The following is a 17,386-nucleotide window of genomic DNA, read 5'->3' on the forward strand; positions in this document are numbered from 1 at the left end:
TTATTAGGATTTACATTCCAGCTGCAGCTACGAAGCAAGTCAGATGAACAAACATAATACCCAGTCCCGGTCCACTTCCCTTACTCTGTCATTTTTATAGCTGCACGCATGCTGCAGGTGCTGATAGTACACACATCTGACTGTAATCCACGCGTCAACCTGATAGCACACCAATTCTGGGAGAGACTGCCTCCAGCAATCATTTCAAGCCTGGTTAAAGGAGCAGAATAGAAGCATCTACTAAAACGTTGAAAGTTACGTTTTCTAATAATGGAAATGAGATCTGTTGGGCAGGTTTTTTGTTTTCTATTCTCTGATTCAAAAATTTAAAAAAGTAATACTGCGAAATGCCTTACAAAGACTAACACTAATGTACGTATTCCTCAGTATGAATGGCTGGGTCTCTAATCCCTTATAAATCTTTCATTCTATAAACTGCCTGTTAGCACTATTCTTGGTAATGGAGAGCTATATGAAGTTGGTAGGTCCTTTTTTTAATCCCCAACTTACTGGGCAAGACAAAAAAGAACTGAATTAAAGTGGAAAAAAAATTGCTCCCCTGGAGAATTACAGTACAGCCACTTGCTGGCAAATTATTATTATTTAAATCGCTTTTCTAGCTTTTAATATTGAAAATACTTTGAATCATTGAAGAGCCTTTAATTTAAGACAGTGGATGGCAGGGATGCAATCGAGGAGACCAGACTAGCTGATCTGCCTCAGCACAGGGGCTGGACCAGACGATTTCTCAGAATTTTTTCTAGTCTGGCATTTATATGAAACAACTCTGGTCTGACTGCACCTTCAAAACTGCTTGCGTTTAAGACGTATGAAGATACCCTGTTGCCAGCAAGAATTGTCATTGAATTCCAGTTCTTCCAGTCCTGAGATACAATACAACAGGGTTGGATTGCATGCGGTGATGGACTGAAATCAGAAAGATTTACCCAAGGCAGTTACCACATGGGATGGAGGCAGTGACTAAATAGAATACATCAGGATTCAGTCTATCCCCCAGGACGACACAGAAATAATAGCACGGAAGGAGATTTTACAAACTAAACCATCACTGTATTTGTCTCTGGCTTTTCCCTGCTGGAATTCAAGTTTCTTTAATAACGAGGATTAATGGCAAATCTTTAAAGAGAGTTGGGAGCGTGAGAAGGCAGCAGACAAGTGCAGCAATTCCTTAGGTCTGTACACTCAGTCTTTCTTTTACAGCTTTCTGGTCTGGGTCCACACCAAGAGGTCTCCCACCCTGGCAGGGTATTTGGGCATAAAATCACCCTCTTTGCTTGTCCGTGCATCCCATGCTGCTGAAAATTCTGTACTGAGGTAGCCCACCAGCACCATCCATCCCTCCCCGTGCCGCAGGTACGCTTTCCCTGAGCGGCTCCCCGGGGAGCACGCACAGACACACAGACACAATGAGAGCCTCTGACTGGAAATTCAAACAAAAATATGGCTGTCTACTCCAAAAGGCAAACTCATTCACAAAGGTCATCTCTGTCGAGGAAGAGTGATGGGTTACTCCCCTCTTGGAGGAGACTGCTGTCGCTCCTCCGCCGAGTTACATTCATGAGCATAGTTTTGAAAAAGAAGAAAGAAAAAAGAAGAGAGAGAAAAGAAAAGAGACAAAAGCTCGGCAAGCCCCCTATTCAGAGAGCTAGCCCCGCACCTCCCCTTCCCCTCCTCGGGTAAAAGCAGCTTCAAAAGACATTAACATCTTCCCCTACCTTCGTTCTCATCGGAGACAGAAGCCCTTCCATTTTGGTCCGATCCTCATGCCAATCCTCGTCCCCCAACTTAGTCTCTCGTCCCTGCCTCAAGCATCCCACACGAACAAGAGCATGTCAGGGACCGCCAGCGACACCCTCACGGAAGCTCGGCCAGCCGCCAACCTGCCAACTTGCAATCCTCAGTTGCGTGGAGCACCGTTCCTGGAGAGACCTTCCTCCCTCTCCCTCCTCTCTCTCTCTCTCTGCATAATCTGCCTGCAGCTATGTTTGTACCATCGCGGCTGACAAACGATCCCTGCCTTACGTAATGCATTCAGCACAGGACAAGTGATCCCAGCCCAGCCGCGGGGATCCGGACGGCGGCAGCGATGGGAAGGTGTGGGACTTTGCCCTCCCTATTGTGCCGCTGGGTTTAATCTGGTAACGTCCCCGTGCGGGGCTGACGCTCGTCGGCTCGCCGTGCTAGCGAGGAAAGCGCCGAGAAAACTTCGTCGCTGTGGAAAGATTGCGGATTCCCCGGGATTGACTTAAAGGGGTGTAATCCTGAGCCCAAGCTTCAGCCCAAGTGGTTTTCTTCCCCTTGGGAAATGCCAACAGTTGGAGCATTTTCTGCTGGGCGCGTTTGCTGTCGGTGAGTGACCAAACCCACGCTGAAAGGGAGTTCCTCTCAATTGTGAATTGAGGGACAGAGAGAAAGAAAGAAAAGAGAGTGACACAAAAGGAATATAGTCCTGCAAAGTTGGTCAGCAAAAGACGCTCGCTGAATGCGTTTCTCTTAGCATTTTAATTCAGATCAGAGTGTGCCTTTGTGGAAAATTCCCTAATTGCTCCCACTTCCCACATTTTGGTTTCCGTCACGGAGTGATGCCAGGACTGAATCTCTTTCAGAGAAAAATCCAACTGGAAAATGGGCTTCAGACCTGCAAACACACCAGTGTTTGGTCCACAGGGCCAGACTGGTCCGAAGCAAAACCCCTCTGAAACACCATTAAATGAGCAGCAGCTGCCCATCACTGCTCCAAAGGTCGGCTCCCCCCATGGGCCACCCCAGTTCCGAATACAGACACAAATAAGGCTCCCCTTCCCTGGCCCCCGGGATAACCTTCCACATACCAGTACCTAACTTCTGTCCAAAAATGAAATTAAAAATCCTGTTACACCACCAGAACCTGATTTTCAGTGCTAGAAAATCGCTGTCAGGCTGGTTGGATCATACCACAAGGGGAAATTTCTAACGCCCTTTAACATCAGCTCTTCTTTGAGGCCCCAAAGCTACATGCTCAGGGAGAGTCACCGTCTCATTAAGGCACTGAGCTGGGATCTGGTTAAACTCCTGACATTGCCACATGTTCCCTGGATGACCATGGAGATTCACCTCATTTAGATTTTGCCATCTAAAACTCTGCCCTCTGGTCCGAGCCAACCACCGAGGCTCCCGCAAGACTAATGAGAGAGACAGGTTCCTTCCCAAAGTGATTTGCCCCAAATGTCCAAAGCCAAGGAGAATCCTGTCCTCTGCTCCTCACCCCTCCATAAACCTCTCCTCTTGCTGTCGTTTCATGCTTTGGCTGCTCAGGCCAGGGAGCTTCTCTACCCACACGCATCCTTCACGTTCAACACAGGCTCCTGGAGGCTACACCGAGACGGAGAGGGTGCAAGGGAATATACTCATGGTGCTGTATGAGGACACAGGGTGCAAAGCCTGGGATGAACCCAGAGACAGACACTACCCCTGCCCTGGCCAGTCCCCAGCAGAAGTGTGCCCAGGCAATGACACAAATGAGGGTGTTTTACCCCACACATCACTTTTCCTCTCTATCTCTCCCAATCCTTTCGACCCTGTAGATGTGGCAGCTTTAGGGCATTTTTCTTATTATTCCTTATGGGGTAAAAACAGGGAAGGGAGGTGCCCCCCTACAGTGAATAATATTAATTTCAAAGATAATTAACTGTTCTCAGCCAAACTCAGCTCCTTATTAAATGTGAACAAATCTGATCATATCGTATTGAAGGCAGAGATAAGTTTTCCAGAGCTAAAGAGACACTGTACCATGCTGGCAGGCTCATCTATGTCTTGCTGGATGTATCTAAATATGTTTTGCTATTGGTATTTATATTGAATAAGTGGCAGCAGGAATTCCAGGCTTCAGTAAAACACGACCATTGTGATTTTTCTGCTGTACAATGCTGTGTCAGACTCCGACATGAGGTTTACAAGTCTGTGCATCTGTGAAACATCATCTCCTCCAAATCGTTGGGGGAATTTGAGTCTCCACACTGTCAAGAGGAACCTAAAGAGAGAGGAGCATTTGGGACTTTTGGAAATCTCAGGCCACGTGGTCAAACTCTAATGCAATATGATAATGTGGATCGTGCACCCGCGGTAGCATATGAATACCCAGTTCTCTTTTAAAGCTCGGTTCTGCTTTGAACTAGGCTAAACTGCAGTGCCTCATGAGGTTTCCTGTGTTATCTCTGTTTACAAGGAAAAAAAAAGAAGTAGTTTTCCTAAAGGCCAAGAGAGTAATTCAGTCTGGGACCAGAAAAGCAAGCTGGGGCCTTTCTGGTTCAGCAGCACTCAAAGCTCTCTGATCTGAACGGATTGGGGAATTGTGCTGATAGTGCATGAGTCAGAGCAGAGCCCAGCTCAGCAGGACGAGCAGGAACAGAAAAGAGGACGGTGCTGCCTGAGCAGCACCCATGGCCACGGCTGTGAGCCAGCAGCGAGCCCCCCCGTCCGGGGAGCGCAGGCTGTGACCCCCAGCTGCATCCTGGAGGATGCTCTGGGCCCCCGTGTGAGTTATGAGCCCCTGCATGGCATTACTGGGAGCCACAGCTGAAGTGGGGTGTGACAGCGAGCTCCGTCCACATCCACCTTCACCAGTGGGGCTGGTAAACCCAGTTGGCTCCGCCTGGGCAAATTTTGGCGTGGCTCGCCGGAAAGTGTTGAGGTTAGCAATTTCCAGCAAACGTAAGAGCTGGAGCTGCAGTGGATGGATGGGAATTGTGCATCATATGTCAACCTCCTCTCAAACTCCAGGCACCAGGTAGGACTTGAGCTCTACTAGTATGTGGGCAGATACTCTGCTGTAGCCTGTGCAGCCACCAACCTGTCCTTCGTGTGCTACAGGAGCAGGACTACCACCCTCTGCACGCATCCAGCCTGTTTGCAACCCCCTTTCACAATCAGAGCAATAGCTTTACAGCTGCGGGAGCCAGAGGAGTTTATCCTCGCTTTAAAATGAAAGTTTTAGTTGCTGTAGCCAGGAGAGCGCTGCCACGATAGTGTGTGCCATGGTCTGGCACTTCGTTCCTCCCCTGGGCTGCGACTCATGGCAATGCTCAAATTACCGCAGACTTGTTCGACAGCCTCCGCTCCTGCGATTTTCAGATCAAAGGCACTACAGAGGCACAAGGAGCATGTGAACACTTGCTTTCTCATCCTCTTTCTGGGGAGGGGAGCAGCATTTGACTCAGAGCCTGGTCAGCTACGCCCAGCGTATCTCAGGTTCTCCATCTACAGAAGAGGGGACCCACTTGTCTGGTTTGCACAGATGTTGCAGAGGTTCATCCTGTCCCGTATTCAACCCGCCTCATCCTAGAAGAAGTGTTTAAGCTGGGTATATAGTAACTCTTGGCTCCTTAACTAATCATGGGAGTGAGATAGATACCTTGAAACCCCTTTATATTTTCATAATCTAAACGTCTGCTGGAATCTAGACAGCAGACCAAGGTAGATGTCTACCTGGAGCCAGGTAGATCCTACCTGGATTCAGCCGTAGAGCTGAATCTCTTTCTAGGCTCTGCTGACTGCATTGACAGACCTCCACAGACCAGAATGAGAGTATACATATCTGCTGACATTTAGCCAAGTAGACGTAAACCGCTGAATTTAGGTGTCTGACTCTGGAGCTGAATCTTGCCCCAGGTACCCATTAGTGGGGAAAATGGCCAAAAAAGCGCCTTATCTTCACTGTTAGGCTATTGGCTGAGGGTCCTGGAAACAGCCAGACTCTATGGTATATATTTGAACCCTCAGCTTTCCTCTTGTTCACTTGCTGTGCGTGCATCCAAGCTGGGATAAAACTTCTGTAAATCAAAACCCTTCCTAACCTTTGGGGTGGGGATCCCAACACAGAACCAAGTTGTGCTGCCTGTACCGATCCTCAAAAGTGGAGGGAGTTTGGATTTGGACCCAGTGTCCACTACTCTCTGATGCAAAGAGCTGCCATCACCTCCTGCCTGCCACCCCCTAGACGGCCAGTGGCCAGGATCCCCCAGCCCACCATTCCAGCTCCCTTACAGGGCACTAACCCCCCTATCTGAGGCTGCCAAAATCCACTTTTGCCCACCCTGACCCCCAGCTGGCTCATCACTCAAACCAGGTGAGGACAAGGCGATGGCGGGGGAAACAGCAGGACCCTGCCTGCATCTGGCCCCTGCCCGCGTTTGGCCCCTGCCCGTGCCACCAGCAGCCCAGTTGTATCCTGTACGCACCCGCCGACCTGGCAACTGGTCATTTTATCCGGTGAACAAAAGGTAGCATCACAGTGTTGCCATGGCGACATCCCGCCATCCGAATGGCTGTGGCATCATATAAAGGAGGGGGAAACATCCCAGTCACATACCGGGGCTGCGCGGAAACATATCTTATATTTAGAACAGGCGGCGTGGGGAATACTAATGAATATTTAACACTCGGAGCGCCTTTCGTGCTCGCTTTTTCATTTTTGTTAGATACTTTCCATAAGCGCAGCGTTTGCCTCCAAACGGTACGAATGTTATTGCTACTGTGCTTCTCTCGTCACTGCTTCTCCAGGTTTCCCTTGCTTTTCATTTCTCTTCTGCGAATAAAAGTCGAAACTAGCACACAGCTCTCACAAAAGTGGTGTTTGCAAATCAGGACTGATGCTTGCAGTGGGTCGGGGGGTTGAGGAGGGAACTGGGATGCTCACATGATCCAGTTTCCCAGCCTGGCTGTGCTGTGTTTAGATTGTGACTTGTAGTAAAAGTCTACTGATACGATAACAAAGGCAAACTCTTCATGGGTTACCTAAAAATGGGTAGGATTTGCTTATGTCCTACAAGAACCAGGCCCTTTTAGGGCTTTTTTTTTTTTCTCATTAAAAAAGCTGCTTTCAACAGTTAATTCTCTGTGTTGTGGAAAAAAAAATAAATCTAACTTCGTTTCATTCGTCCAGAAAAACACACACCTGAAAAAGTCCTGAAATTCCTTTCTTCTGTCTTTTTTCCCTAGAGGGTGAACAGTTAAAAAAAGGGGTCAAACCACCCAGAAGCCCAAATTACAAATATTTTTATGTGCCTTTTTATATGATACACTTTCAAAAAAGGCAAAGGTGCTGGGCTACTGCTGGGGCTGTGCAGGCAGACTGAGCACCTCCTGGTGATGAGCAAGCTGATTTTTTTGAGGATGGCAAGGGGAAGCAAGACCCACACTGGCTGGGGTGGGATGGGCCATAGGTGCCCACCCATTTGGGTGCAGCTCGTAGCACTGCCTGCCTGGGGACTCCTGTCTCCAAGAGGTGCGGGGTGGACGTGGCATGGCACGGGTTGAGAGTTGTGCTGATGTCTGGGTGCATCCTCTCTGGGATGGCACTACCTCGCCAGTCTTCTTTTCAGCTATAGATTAAGCTATAAACAGGGTTAAAAAAATATGATATTTCCGATCTTGTTCTGAAGTCATCTTTTGGCATATATAAAGCTTTGTTCTCGGAAAGGCCAGATTCTCAGCAATGATTTTTAGAGTGAAATGTATTCTTTTTACTAGCCAGTGGCAAGGTATTGGGGTCTTTTTTGAGCCTAGCAGCCTGCAAAAGCTGCTGGGCTCCTGAAAGCTTATCTATGTGCTTCCTTCTTGGTACCAGTCCAAAGCACCACGAATACAGGCGCAATTCAGCTGGCAGCTTTGTGGGTGATGCAAGGGGAGGAACAGTGCTGTACTGGGTGTGTTGCTTTGGCAGCACTGAGAAACTGGAGCTGTGTTTATTTGTTGCTGGTTGTAGGGTGTATTTTCAAAACGAAGAAAGGTTTTCCTCTCCAAGATTTCTGATGCAGTCCTTTGAGATCTGCCCCGTGGCTTCAGAGGGAGAGGGACTCGCCTCTGGGGAAGTAAACACGGGGCAGACCCGTGCTCTTTGCAAGCTGTTCCACTGATGCAGCATTTGCATGAGTAAGTGTTGTCAAAATCGTCTGCCAACTTACCCTTATATGGCACCAATTCTAGTGAGGGCTGGAAACAGCAGTTACTCTTCTGGAGTTCATCTTTAAGGCTCTAATGACCTGCTTTTTTCAGAACAGTCATGCTTTTTTCCACAAAAGCAAAGCAATACAATGAATTTTAAAGTCTCGAGGTGTTAATAAGATTGATTTAGCTGCCTTCCAGATTTGGAAGGCAGTCATAAAAAGTCATATCTGAAGACTGTAGGTGTCTGTGCAAGGCTGAGAGAGAGACTGACTTACAGCAGAGCCAGTTTAGCATCCTGCCCTGCTTAGCACAGCCATCAGGGTCTGTCCATCCTCCTCCAACATCTAAAAGGCATTTATCTCTATGACAAATCAATGATCTCAGCCATTATTATCATGATTCCTGTTAAGTCAGTGTGGTAGTTTAGGAAGGAAAAGCCGCCTCTCCACCACACAAATAAACCACCCCAGCAGCGATGGGGACTGCTGTGTTTGAAGAAAAGGTCGTTCAGTTCAGCGGGGTCCCCGGGACCAGGCTCTGGCTTGGTGACCTGGGCAAGGATCTGACCGCCTTGTTTCTCCTCACCTCCACCCCGGCTCACCAGGAGGATCTATAGACGCTTTGAGGATCTATAGATGAAAAATGGGAGCTGTAGAGATGAGGTTTACAGACTCAAAATAATAATAACTGCTGTCCAGAGTGTCTGCCCAGCAGAGACAACAGCCTCTGGCTGTCCTGGCTCCCAGCAGGTGTAACCATGAGGCTGAGCATCCCGCTTAGTCTTCTGACAAAACGTGTGCTGGAAACATGATGGAGCTTCCTTCCCTAAACAGTAACTGGAGCTACATTTTCCTTTCACTGCTGGGTATATTTGCTGTTCTGGATGTTAACAGTCAAAACACATACAAAGCCTTTTACTAGAGCATTAGGTCTATGTATGCATTTTCAACAGTCAGATAGATGATTTATTCATCCACTTCAGTAACCATTCAAACAGGGCACGATGTTCGCTACGGTGTAGAAAGCCATAAACACCGAGTGTGTTTGGTTTGCAAGAACAAATCAACAAAGCAGGATAACAGAAGCTGTTTTTCGAATGTAAAGGACTCCGCTGCCATCCCTGTTAATATCTCTGTCAAATTAAATACTGCTTCCCAAAGCTACAACTCCACTAAAGCACAGCTATTATGCTTTTGGTTAGAAACCTGATTATAGCCACTTTATGTCTCTAAAAACACAACCTCTGATGCAAGGTGACTCCAAGATATGCTGCAAATGCTCATAAATGCACTTGATGCTCTATAGACACATCTCTATGTGTACTGGGAGAGAGGAGGCCCAGCTCTCTCAGGGCAGACAAGACATTAAGTGAGAAGTAGCCATTTCTCTGAAGTGTAATGTCATTACAACTGTGCAAATCCTGCACTGTGGTCATTTTGGCCTGGGGAAGAGGAGACAGGGAGGGAACGAATAGAAGTGCTTGGGATAAAGCAGAAATAGAAGACAGGGGAGGGGAAGAAAGGGGCTGATGAAGTACAAAAGTCTAATAATAATCTGGGGTTGCCCAAAAGGAGTCCTGCAAAATACTATGTCATGCTGAGATTCTTTAATTTTCTTTAAAGGTTGGGTTAGTTTTGAAGCAAATCAGAACCCCAAATGAAAAGAGCAACCAGAGACCATCTCTTTTCCAAAATGTCCATGCAGTTTTGGTCCCTCGGAGGGTGAAGGCTGGGAGACAATTTTGCAACTGCCCAGCTCTCAGAAGAGAGAGCTTCTGTAGGCAGGAAAAAAACCCTGTAGGCAGGAGGATCACCTGAATGACAGAGTCTGAGGTAGATCCTGCACACCCTTTATTTGATGGAGACAGGTTGCCTCACAGGACATGATCAGATGCCTGAAAACAGGACCCAGGGAAACAAGCAATACCTTTTTTCTCCATGATGATCCTACATTTTCTCATTTTACATATTTTTTACATTGGTTTGTTCAACCACCCTCTAGCACCCATGAACTGTTTGTAAACTCAGTCATCACCATCTCTGTCAGATTTACCTTCTGGAATAGGGGACAGACACGCCTCCCCTTACAGCTCAAGCTGGGCCCTTGTCGCTCCCCCAAATAAAAGCTGTATTCAGCTGACGCCAGTAGCCTGTTGCTGCCTTATGCTGTAATGGATATTTCTCTCTACGCACATGAGCCCCTCCTTGGGTTACTGTCCTCTGTGAGCTCCAAGCATCCCCGGTGATGCCCTCTGGCCGACCAGCTATCGGTCACTGTATGTCCCAGCTGCGATGGTTTCTGAGCAAGGTTTCATTGGCGTTGGAAAGAAGATAGGAGCTAAAGTGACTCAGAGTTCAGAGATTGCCTCTTGAGTTCTTGCTCATCTACTTTTCTGAGCCCGTTCAGCTCATTTGAACTCTTGGTCCCTTTCACTACCTGGTTTCAGCTCTTTGGGGCAGGGGCTCTAAGTGTCTGCAGAGGTGCTAGTCCCTTTCGGGTGCTCCTCTCACTGCACGAACCACAGTCATATAGATATTCTTCAAGAATATTTACAGTCCTAGGTCTCCCTGCTCTCATTTCTCCATCTTTACTGGGCTAATGGGACATTTATCCATCTCCCAGAATGTCAGTAAAGATGTAAAATAATGTTGCTGGCAGAGCATCCCCAGCAAAGCACAGGAGAGTTTCTACATATAATGAATACATATCATCAGCCTGTTTTCAGCCTAAGCAACAATCCCCACTTGCATCAAAGCCTCATCTGAATTAATATTTGATGCTGGAATTCATACCACTATTAGATCTGCTAAAATTCAGGAACCCCAATCTTTCTTCATCTGGAAACAACAACAGAACTCACTGAGCCAGGTCAATCTTCAGAGGTGGGGTTCATCTCAGCTAACTTCAAATGTCTATGGTATGGATGGCTCCAGCTCAGCTGGTTCTTTATCATTTCTTTATAGTAAGTGAAGTGAACTTGCACATCTAAGGCTCAATTCCCTTGACTTGAGTTAGGATAAGGTGATGCGTGTCCTAGCTGCCTAACAGAAACGTGGGGGGTTTGTTTTCTCTACCACAATCCTGGCAGAAATAAGGGTGACAACACCTTATTAATGTTTCTGCTCATTACCCTAACACTGTGATTGCCCATCTCAGTTATCCTGCATGCAATAAGAAAGGCAGTCACAGTGCTGGTGCAGCCAAACTTTTTAAAATAATGGTAGATGATCTACAATATGGGGCAAAAGCCAGAAACTGTGGTTTGAAGAGATGGTGTCAAATTGTACCAGTTGCCTGAAACCTGCCTGTTGTGCATGATATTTGCAAAGGTAATGGACAGGAGTTCAATAAGTTAATCAGCTAATTCACTTTACACTAAAGTCTTAGCATCACCTGGATGTAATGACTGCTGGACACCCAATTTTTCTATGTATTTCCTCACCTGCTTTTTATCTGCTAATACATTTGCGACATCATCACCACTTAACTATCCTTCCCTCTTTACCTTACTTTCCTTATTAAAAACAATTTAAAAGGCAGCATCGTTCTGCAAACACACAACTGAAGGTCTAGGGAAGGATTCAATTTAGTCAAAGAGAGAAATCTATTGCATGGGGGTTGCCTGCCTTCTATTAGCCCTTACAGGAGTTCTGCAGACGTAACCCAAAGTATGTATTATGTATCTCCCTCTAAAACGTGACAGGTAAAAGTCTGCCACAGCTTCCAGGGGGATGAAGTTCAGCCTTACAACTGGAGGACTGAGCTTTGATCCCCCCGAAGAGCTGTAGCCAGGGCTGTTACACACATTGATCTTCAAAGCACCAGTGCGATCAATACGGGCGGTGATGTGGTGTGGTTATTGATGCTGGGATGACAGAAAATAAAAGCCAACCGCATGACGGCAGCTACGGCATTTCTCCATGAGCACTGGCCTGACTTGTGCCTCAGGGCTCACACGTGTGGGTCAAGAGCAGCTCCCCACGCTTCATGGTCTGGCCAGACCCAGCAAACCCTTGCTGGACATTTCGGGCAATGCTGGAGTCCACCCAGTGCAGCACGTGGTGGCTTTTACGCATGGGGAGCGTGATTCCTTGTGCGTCTCCATGGGAAAAGGGAGCCCGCCTTGGCGGTGCAGAGCAGGGACCCAGGTCTACTCTGTCCTCTGCCTTGTAATCCCTTGAGGGTTTAGGGCAAGTTACGTCACAAACCCCTACGCACTCGGTTTTATCACTTTGGAAGTGGAGATAATCTATACCTCAGAGGAACATTGCATGGATAAGTCAATTAACCATGAAATCACAGATGGAAGATGCAAAAGAAATGCAAAGGATTAGTTCTGCAGAGCAGCCCTGCCAGGCACAAGTACATTTTTAGATCCTTTTTTTTTTTCCTAACTAAAAATCACTACCAAGCTGCTCCGTATAGTCCTGCTTAAGCTGTTAATGGGGCATCCGTACCAATACCAGCTACATCTGTAGCTGCCTCTGGAGAGGTGGGAGCGAGGGCACCTGGGCTCAGCACCGTTACCTGGGCAGCCCAGCCTGCCCTGGCACCAGGTCACCAGTGGGCTGTGGAGCCCACCGCTCTGTTGCCTTTGCCTGGCAAATACTGCACGGACAAGAGAACAGCAACGTCTCCTTGTCTGTGTCACAGACGTGGACCTAAAACAGGCAGAAAACCATATCAGGATGCAGAAAGCTCGCTGCTGGTGTTCAAAGGTGGGATGAGCTGAAGGGGACCCCACAGTTTGGGCTTGGTGTAAGTCCCTGGCTCTCCGGGGGCCCCAGGGTAAGATCAAGTATGGGCAGGGTCTTGCTAAGAAGAGAGGTGCTGCTCCTGGGTTAAGTCACCTGAGCGCTTAATTTATAGGAAATACTGTCAGCAATAAGTTCTTAATGGTAATGAAATAGCAATAGCAATGGGTCTAATCTCAGGAGAAGCTACTGAACAACTTCTTGCCCATAATCACCAAAAGCATTTTACTTCAGACGTTTGCTGGCTCCATTCTCCAGTAAGGCCAGCACCGATACTGTAGCATTGACTCCTGCCTGGTCCTGTCCCATTGGTATTACCTGGGTCTGCCTTTGGAGAGCCAGAACCAGGAGTACATTCCTGTCCTTGCCTCCCTCTTCTCTACAATGAATGTCCCTACTTCTCTTAGAGCTGCTCTTCCTCCAAGCCATGGTGCTTTGAAGTAACCTTGCATGCTGCTCAGAGGGTCTCCAGGACCTTGCTGTGGCTGGGTTTGGGAACAACCCCTTGAGGATACTGCACCATGGCCTTCATCCTCATCTTCAGGGTGCGTTTGCCTGCCAGAGCTGACCACTGCTGAATGGCTATAGTTTCTCCTCGAGGTGGTTTTTATTCCTGCAGGGCCTCAAACAGGTAATCTGGAAATCTATTAAAGGATTATTTTTTTTTTAAAATGCCATTTAAGTACATCTTTAACATCTGGGATTTTGAAAAACCTGTACAGATCATACAGATTTACTCTAAATCAGTGTCCCATAGATAATTAAGTGGTCCTCATTTTAAAAGGTCACTTAGAAACATCATCGGATTTATTACCTACTAGTGATAACCACCTGGGAGGTAAAATTATCTCACCCAAGGAAAACTCATCCTGTAGCACTGCAGCCTGTAAGCACCGGTGTCAGACATGCAGACTATCGTTTTGTGTGAAGATTTATCTAGCAGCAGTAAGTGAAGGGGCTCCTGTGCTTCCTCAGCCTCCCCAAACCCAAATCCATTCCCCAGTCCCCAGAGCGGGTGTGCCTATTTATCTGGGAGATACTGGATTAGAAAAATAATCTCAGCTAAAAGAAAAAAACTTGCAAGGAAAAAAACCAAAAGTGAATAAATGAGGTTTATATTATCTGCCCTGTGAAGAGCAGTAAGTTGCAGCAGAAGGAGCAAACAGCCATGAGAAGGGGAAGGCTTTCATCTGCTGCTAGAGAAAGTCTAACACAGGACTCCTGTTTCTGCTTGAAATGTTGTCATTTTTCAGATCACTGGTGAGAAGTAGCTTACTGTATTTTGTTGTTTGGTTGGTTGTTTTCTTTAAAATCAGTTTTTCTTATATAGGCAAAATCCTTAGGCACACTTGCACTAGCAAAATAATGCTTTTGCTGGTAATCTGTTTTGTTAGAAAACTTCAGTAAACTACATCAGACAAAGGCCTCTTTTGCTCTGGGCTGCCCAGCCCAGGAGGGTTGGGCTGTAGATCAAACCTTTACCAATAAGCCTTTAATAATGCAGAATAGGCTATTGTGCAGATCAGCTGCTTTCCTGAGTTTCACACAGAAAAGAAAAATGTTTTACAGTCCTTATTGTAGCCTCGGGTATATAAAATTTCAGTATCACTACATCTTCTAAAATACAGGGGTCAAATAGTCAGTTGGTTAGATGTTGAAAAGAGTCCATAGTGACTCTGTACTCAGTGCATATCTCATAAAAATGGTTGCAATATTAAAATAGGAAAATACTCCAAAGTGAACAGTCTGCAGGCTGGCATCATACCTACTTGTCTGTCTTAGTTTGTTGGCAACATTTCCAGCTGATGTGAATAGCCCCCTCATATCCAAATGACATTAGCTTACACCTGATGATGACATTTGCAGAGCAAATGTGCATTCCTTCTGCATAAATATCACGACTTCCTTGCCAAAGCCATTTTGTTACAAAGATGGGAGAGCAATTGTGGTCCAGAGAAGAGACCATCCTCTTGTTTTCCCGATGGAGCTATGCTAGGTTTATTGGAACTCTGTCTGGGATCTGCTGGATTTAGAGCAGCGGGCCAAGGACTTTCTGGCCCCCGGGTTAGCACTCCTAGAGCAGGGCTGGCTGAGCTGGATGTGTGATGACTTCTCACTTGCCCTGGTTTAAGTGCAGCCTGTTATCTTACACCATTGACAACACTGCAGCCCAGGCAACTTTGCAAAAGGGAACTTGGTTTGCATGCTGTAACTATTGGTAGGAAATGCAAATGTGGGTACCTTTGCAAATCTAATCCTCTCTCCTGAACACGTTGCTTCCTGCTTCTTGGCATAGCCCTTTTCCCTTTGCTCTGTTCCCCAGGGCTGCAAGCAGAAAAATGTCTGGACCAAGGCTGTGTACGGCCACCACTTTATCATATCTCATGATTTAGCCCGCTTGGCCCTCTCTGCACAATGAAACCGTTGGTCCTGCCCTCACAGGGGCCAGGTTGTGAAATGGAAGAGAGCAAGCTCAAGCAGACAACACAGTGCTGAAAGAAGTCCGGAGAGTTCTGTCTCTCCCATTGCAGATGCTCAGCCTCCAGGATGGCTGAGTGTGACACTAATTTTCAGGCATTTCCAGCTTTGTTTTCCAAGCACTTGCTTGTAACATTGAACACTGTTTAGTTTCAGAGCAAAGAGTCTTCCACTGAAGCATCCCATGCTCCCAAGTAGTTTTGCTCACCCTTTCTCTCCTGTTTTGTTGGTTCTTCAGTCACGCCAATAGGTGCTCTCTAAAACCATGGCCCCCTCATACCAGGGGAGGGTTTCTTTACACAAAACAGGCTTATTGGGACAGGAAAAAAAGTGGATAAACAACAGTCTAATCTCTCAAAAGATGTTTGCAGGAAGCCAGATGATCAGATACATATACTAACCCTAATTGTGTGTCACCATCACTTGAAAAGCACCTATGGCCCAACTCTGCATATTTCAGCTCTCTTCTGTTCCCTTGCCTCCTGTGGATAAATAAGGTTTGGCTGCAATTATGTGTTAGAGCAAACTGAAAAAAAAAAAGCCCATCTTTCTAAGGAAGTACGTCATTAGTGTGTGATCATGGCAGGACTTTTATGATTTAAAAGCAACATCTTTCTGCCTATATTTTTTTGACAATCACATTTTTAAAAACCAAATTAAAACCTGCATATTTTTCTACATACGGGTATTGTTGAAACTGTCACACCTAATAAGAGCACGAAAAGACAGATGAAAGCACCGTGCTCATTTCTGAGCAGCTGGGAACGGCACTGAGAAAAGCACAGCAATTGAGATTAAGAGAGAGCCTTCACAGCGCAAGATAACCCAGCTGCTTGGAAAATCAAATCTATTGAACATACAGATTTCATGCAACAAAACAATGCCTTGCTGATAAAGGAAAATAACAATGCTCACGCAGAGTTGTATAGTCTTCGATTCAATTTGGAGATAAATGGGCAGCCCTGTATTTTTCCTCTTCAGAAAAAGTCAGAGTTGGCTTTCTAATTGTGACTATTCATTGCCTTTTTTTGCCAACTCTGAAAGATCAGCTCAGAGATTTTCATGTGATAACTTACCCCACAATTTACTGGAAAGGGCACTTGAATAGGGAGTTAGGACGTGCAGGTTCCCTTCCAGGGTCTCACGCTGGCTTTAGGTACCTCCTTCAGCTCTCTTTCTCCTCAGTCTTCCTATGCTAAAGAGACATCAGTGCCTCTGTGAAATGTTTTGACATCTCTAGAAGAAAAGTGGTATACCACTATCCCACCATTTCTGTACTCCTAGCTAATTCATGCGAAGAACTCAGGAATAACAGGATCTACAAAGCTGATCAGAAAATGTTTTTCGCTCTGATGTAAGCTTAAGATGTCACAGTTTTCTCTGAAAAACACTGTTTGGGCCCAAATGTCAGGTTTTTGCGAAAACTGGATATTTTCTCATGGAAAGTCATACTGGTTCATGATATTTAAATTTTTAGTTGAAAATTGTTTTTCCATTGAAAATGATTTTATACGATCATTTTTGATCAGCTGTGGAACAGCAAGCTGCTCTATTGGGATTTTAAACCTTCATTACCGTCCAAATCTAACACTTTACCTACAGTGGATTTTTGGTCCAGGTATAAAGTATTGATCATTCCCACCCATTCTCCATTCTCTTTTTTTGCACTGTGGAAACTATGAACACAAAAGCACTTTTCCAACACGAAGACCCAGCCTTCCTTCCCAGACTCAAGCAATACATCAAACCCTGGACAGGGAATTACAACCCCCACCTTTTTCTTTACTTCAGGATACCCTATTTTCAGTAACCTTTTAATAACCTATGAAAGTGTATTATATTAATTGAGAAACATAATACTTCTGGAGTTTTAGTTGGATATTAAAGAAATATAATAGTCTCAATTCCTCTAAATGAAGCCTTTTATTTATGCATGAAAAGATGGCTCATATGTTCCCTCTGATAGACTTTTGTGAGGCATTTGGCATGGTAATAACTAACTAGCCATTCCTGCTCTTTTTTTTTGTCTTGGCCATTTTTTTAATCAATGACACAATACTTTGCCTTTCACCAAGTGCCTCTCGTTTCCTTAACAGCCTTTGCAAGAAACTTCGTCAAAGAGTTTGCAAAGTCTAAGGAAATCATTGGTGACCGGTTTTCTTTCAACTCATTATTGCATTTGTGCTGAAGACTTCAGATAGGTTGGGGGA

General features: G+C 46.0%; 1 protein-coding gene across 2 annotated transcripts in view; it reads right to left on the minus strand.

Annotated features, from left to right (window-relative positions):
• The window catches only part of FRMD4A (FERM domain containing 4A), a 383,693-nt gene that overhangs the window by 288,626 nt on the left and 77,681 nt on the right, over nucleotides 1-17,386 (minus strand). Inside the window, exon 1 of one of the 2 annotated variants that reach the window (XM_069801651.1) lies at nucleotides 1,737-1,975. The exons of the other annotated variant lie outside the window; for it this stretch is intronic. Coding sequence (XP_069657752.1) covers nucleotides 1,737-1,769 — 33 coding nt within the window. The 5' untranslated portion in view covers nucleotides 1,770-1,975. Of the gene's footprint in view, nucleotides 1-1,736; nucleotides 1,976-17,386 lie in introns of those variants that run through there. 2 annotated transcript variants of the gene reach the window in all.

The sequence above is a fragment of the Haliaeetus albicilla genome, chromosome 14 (genome assembly GCF_947461875.1).
Source record: "Haliaeetus albicilla chromosome 14, bHalAlb1.1, whole genome shotgun sequence".
In the NCBI taxonomy this organism is placed as follows: Eukaryota; Metazoa; Chordata; class Aves; order Accipitriformes; family Accipitridae; genus Haliaeetus; species Haliaeetus albicilla.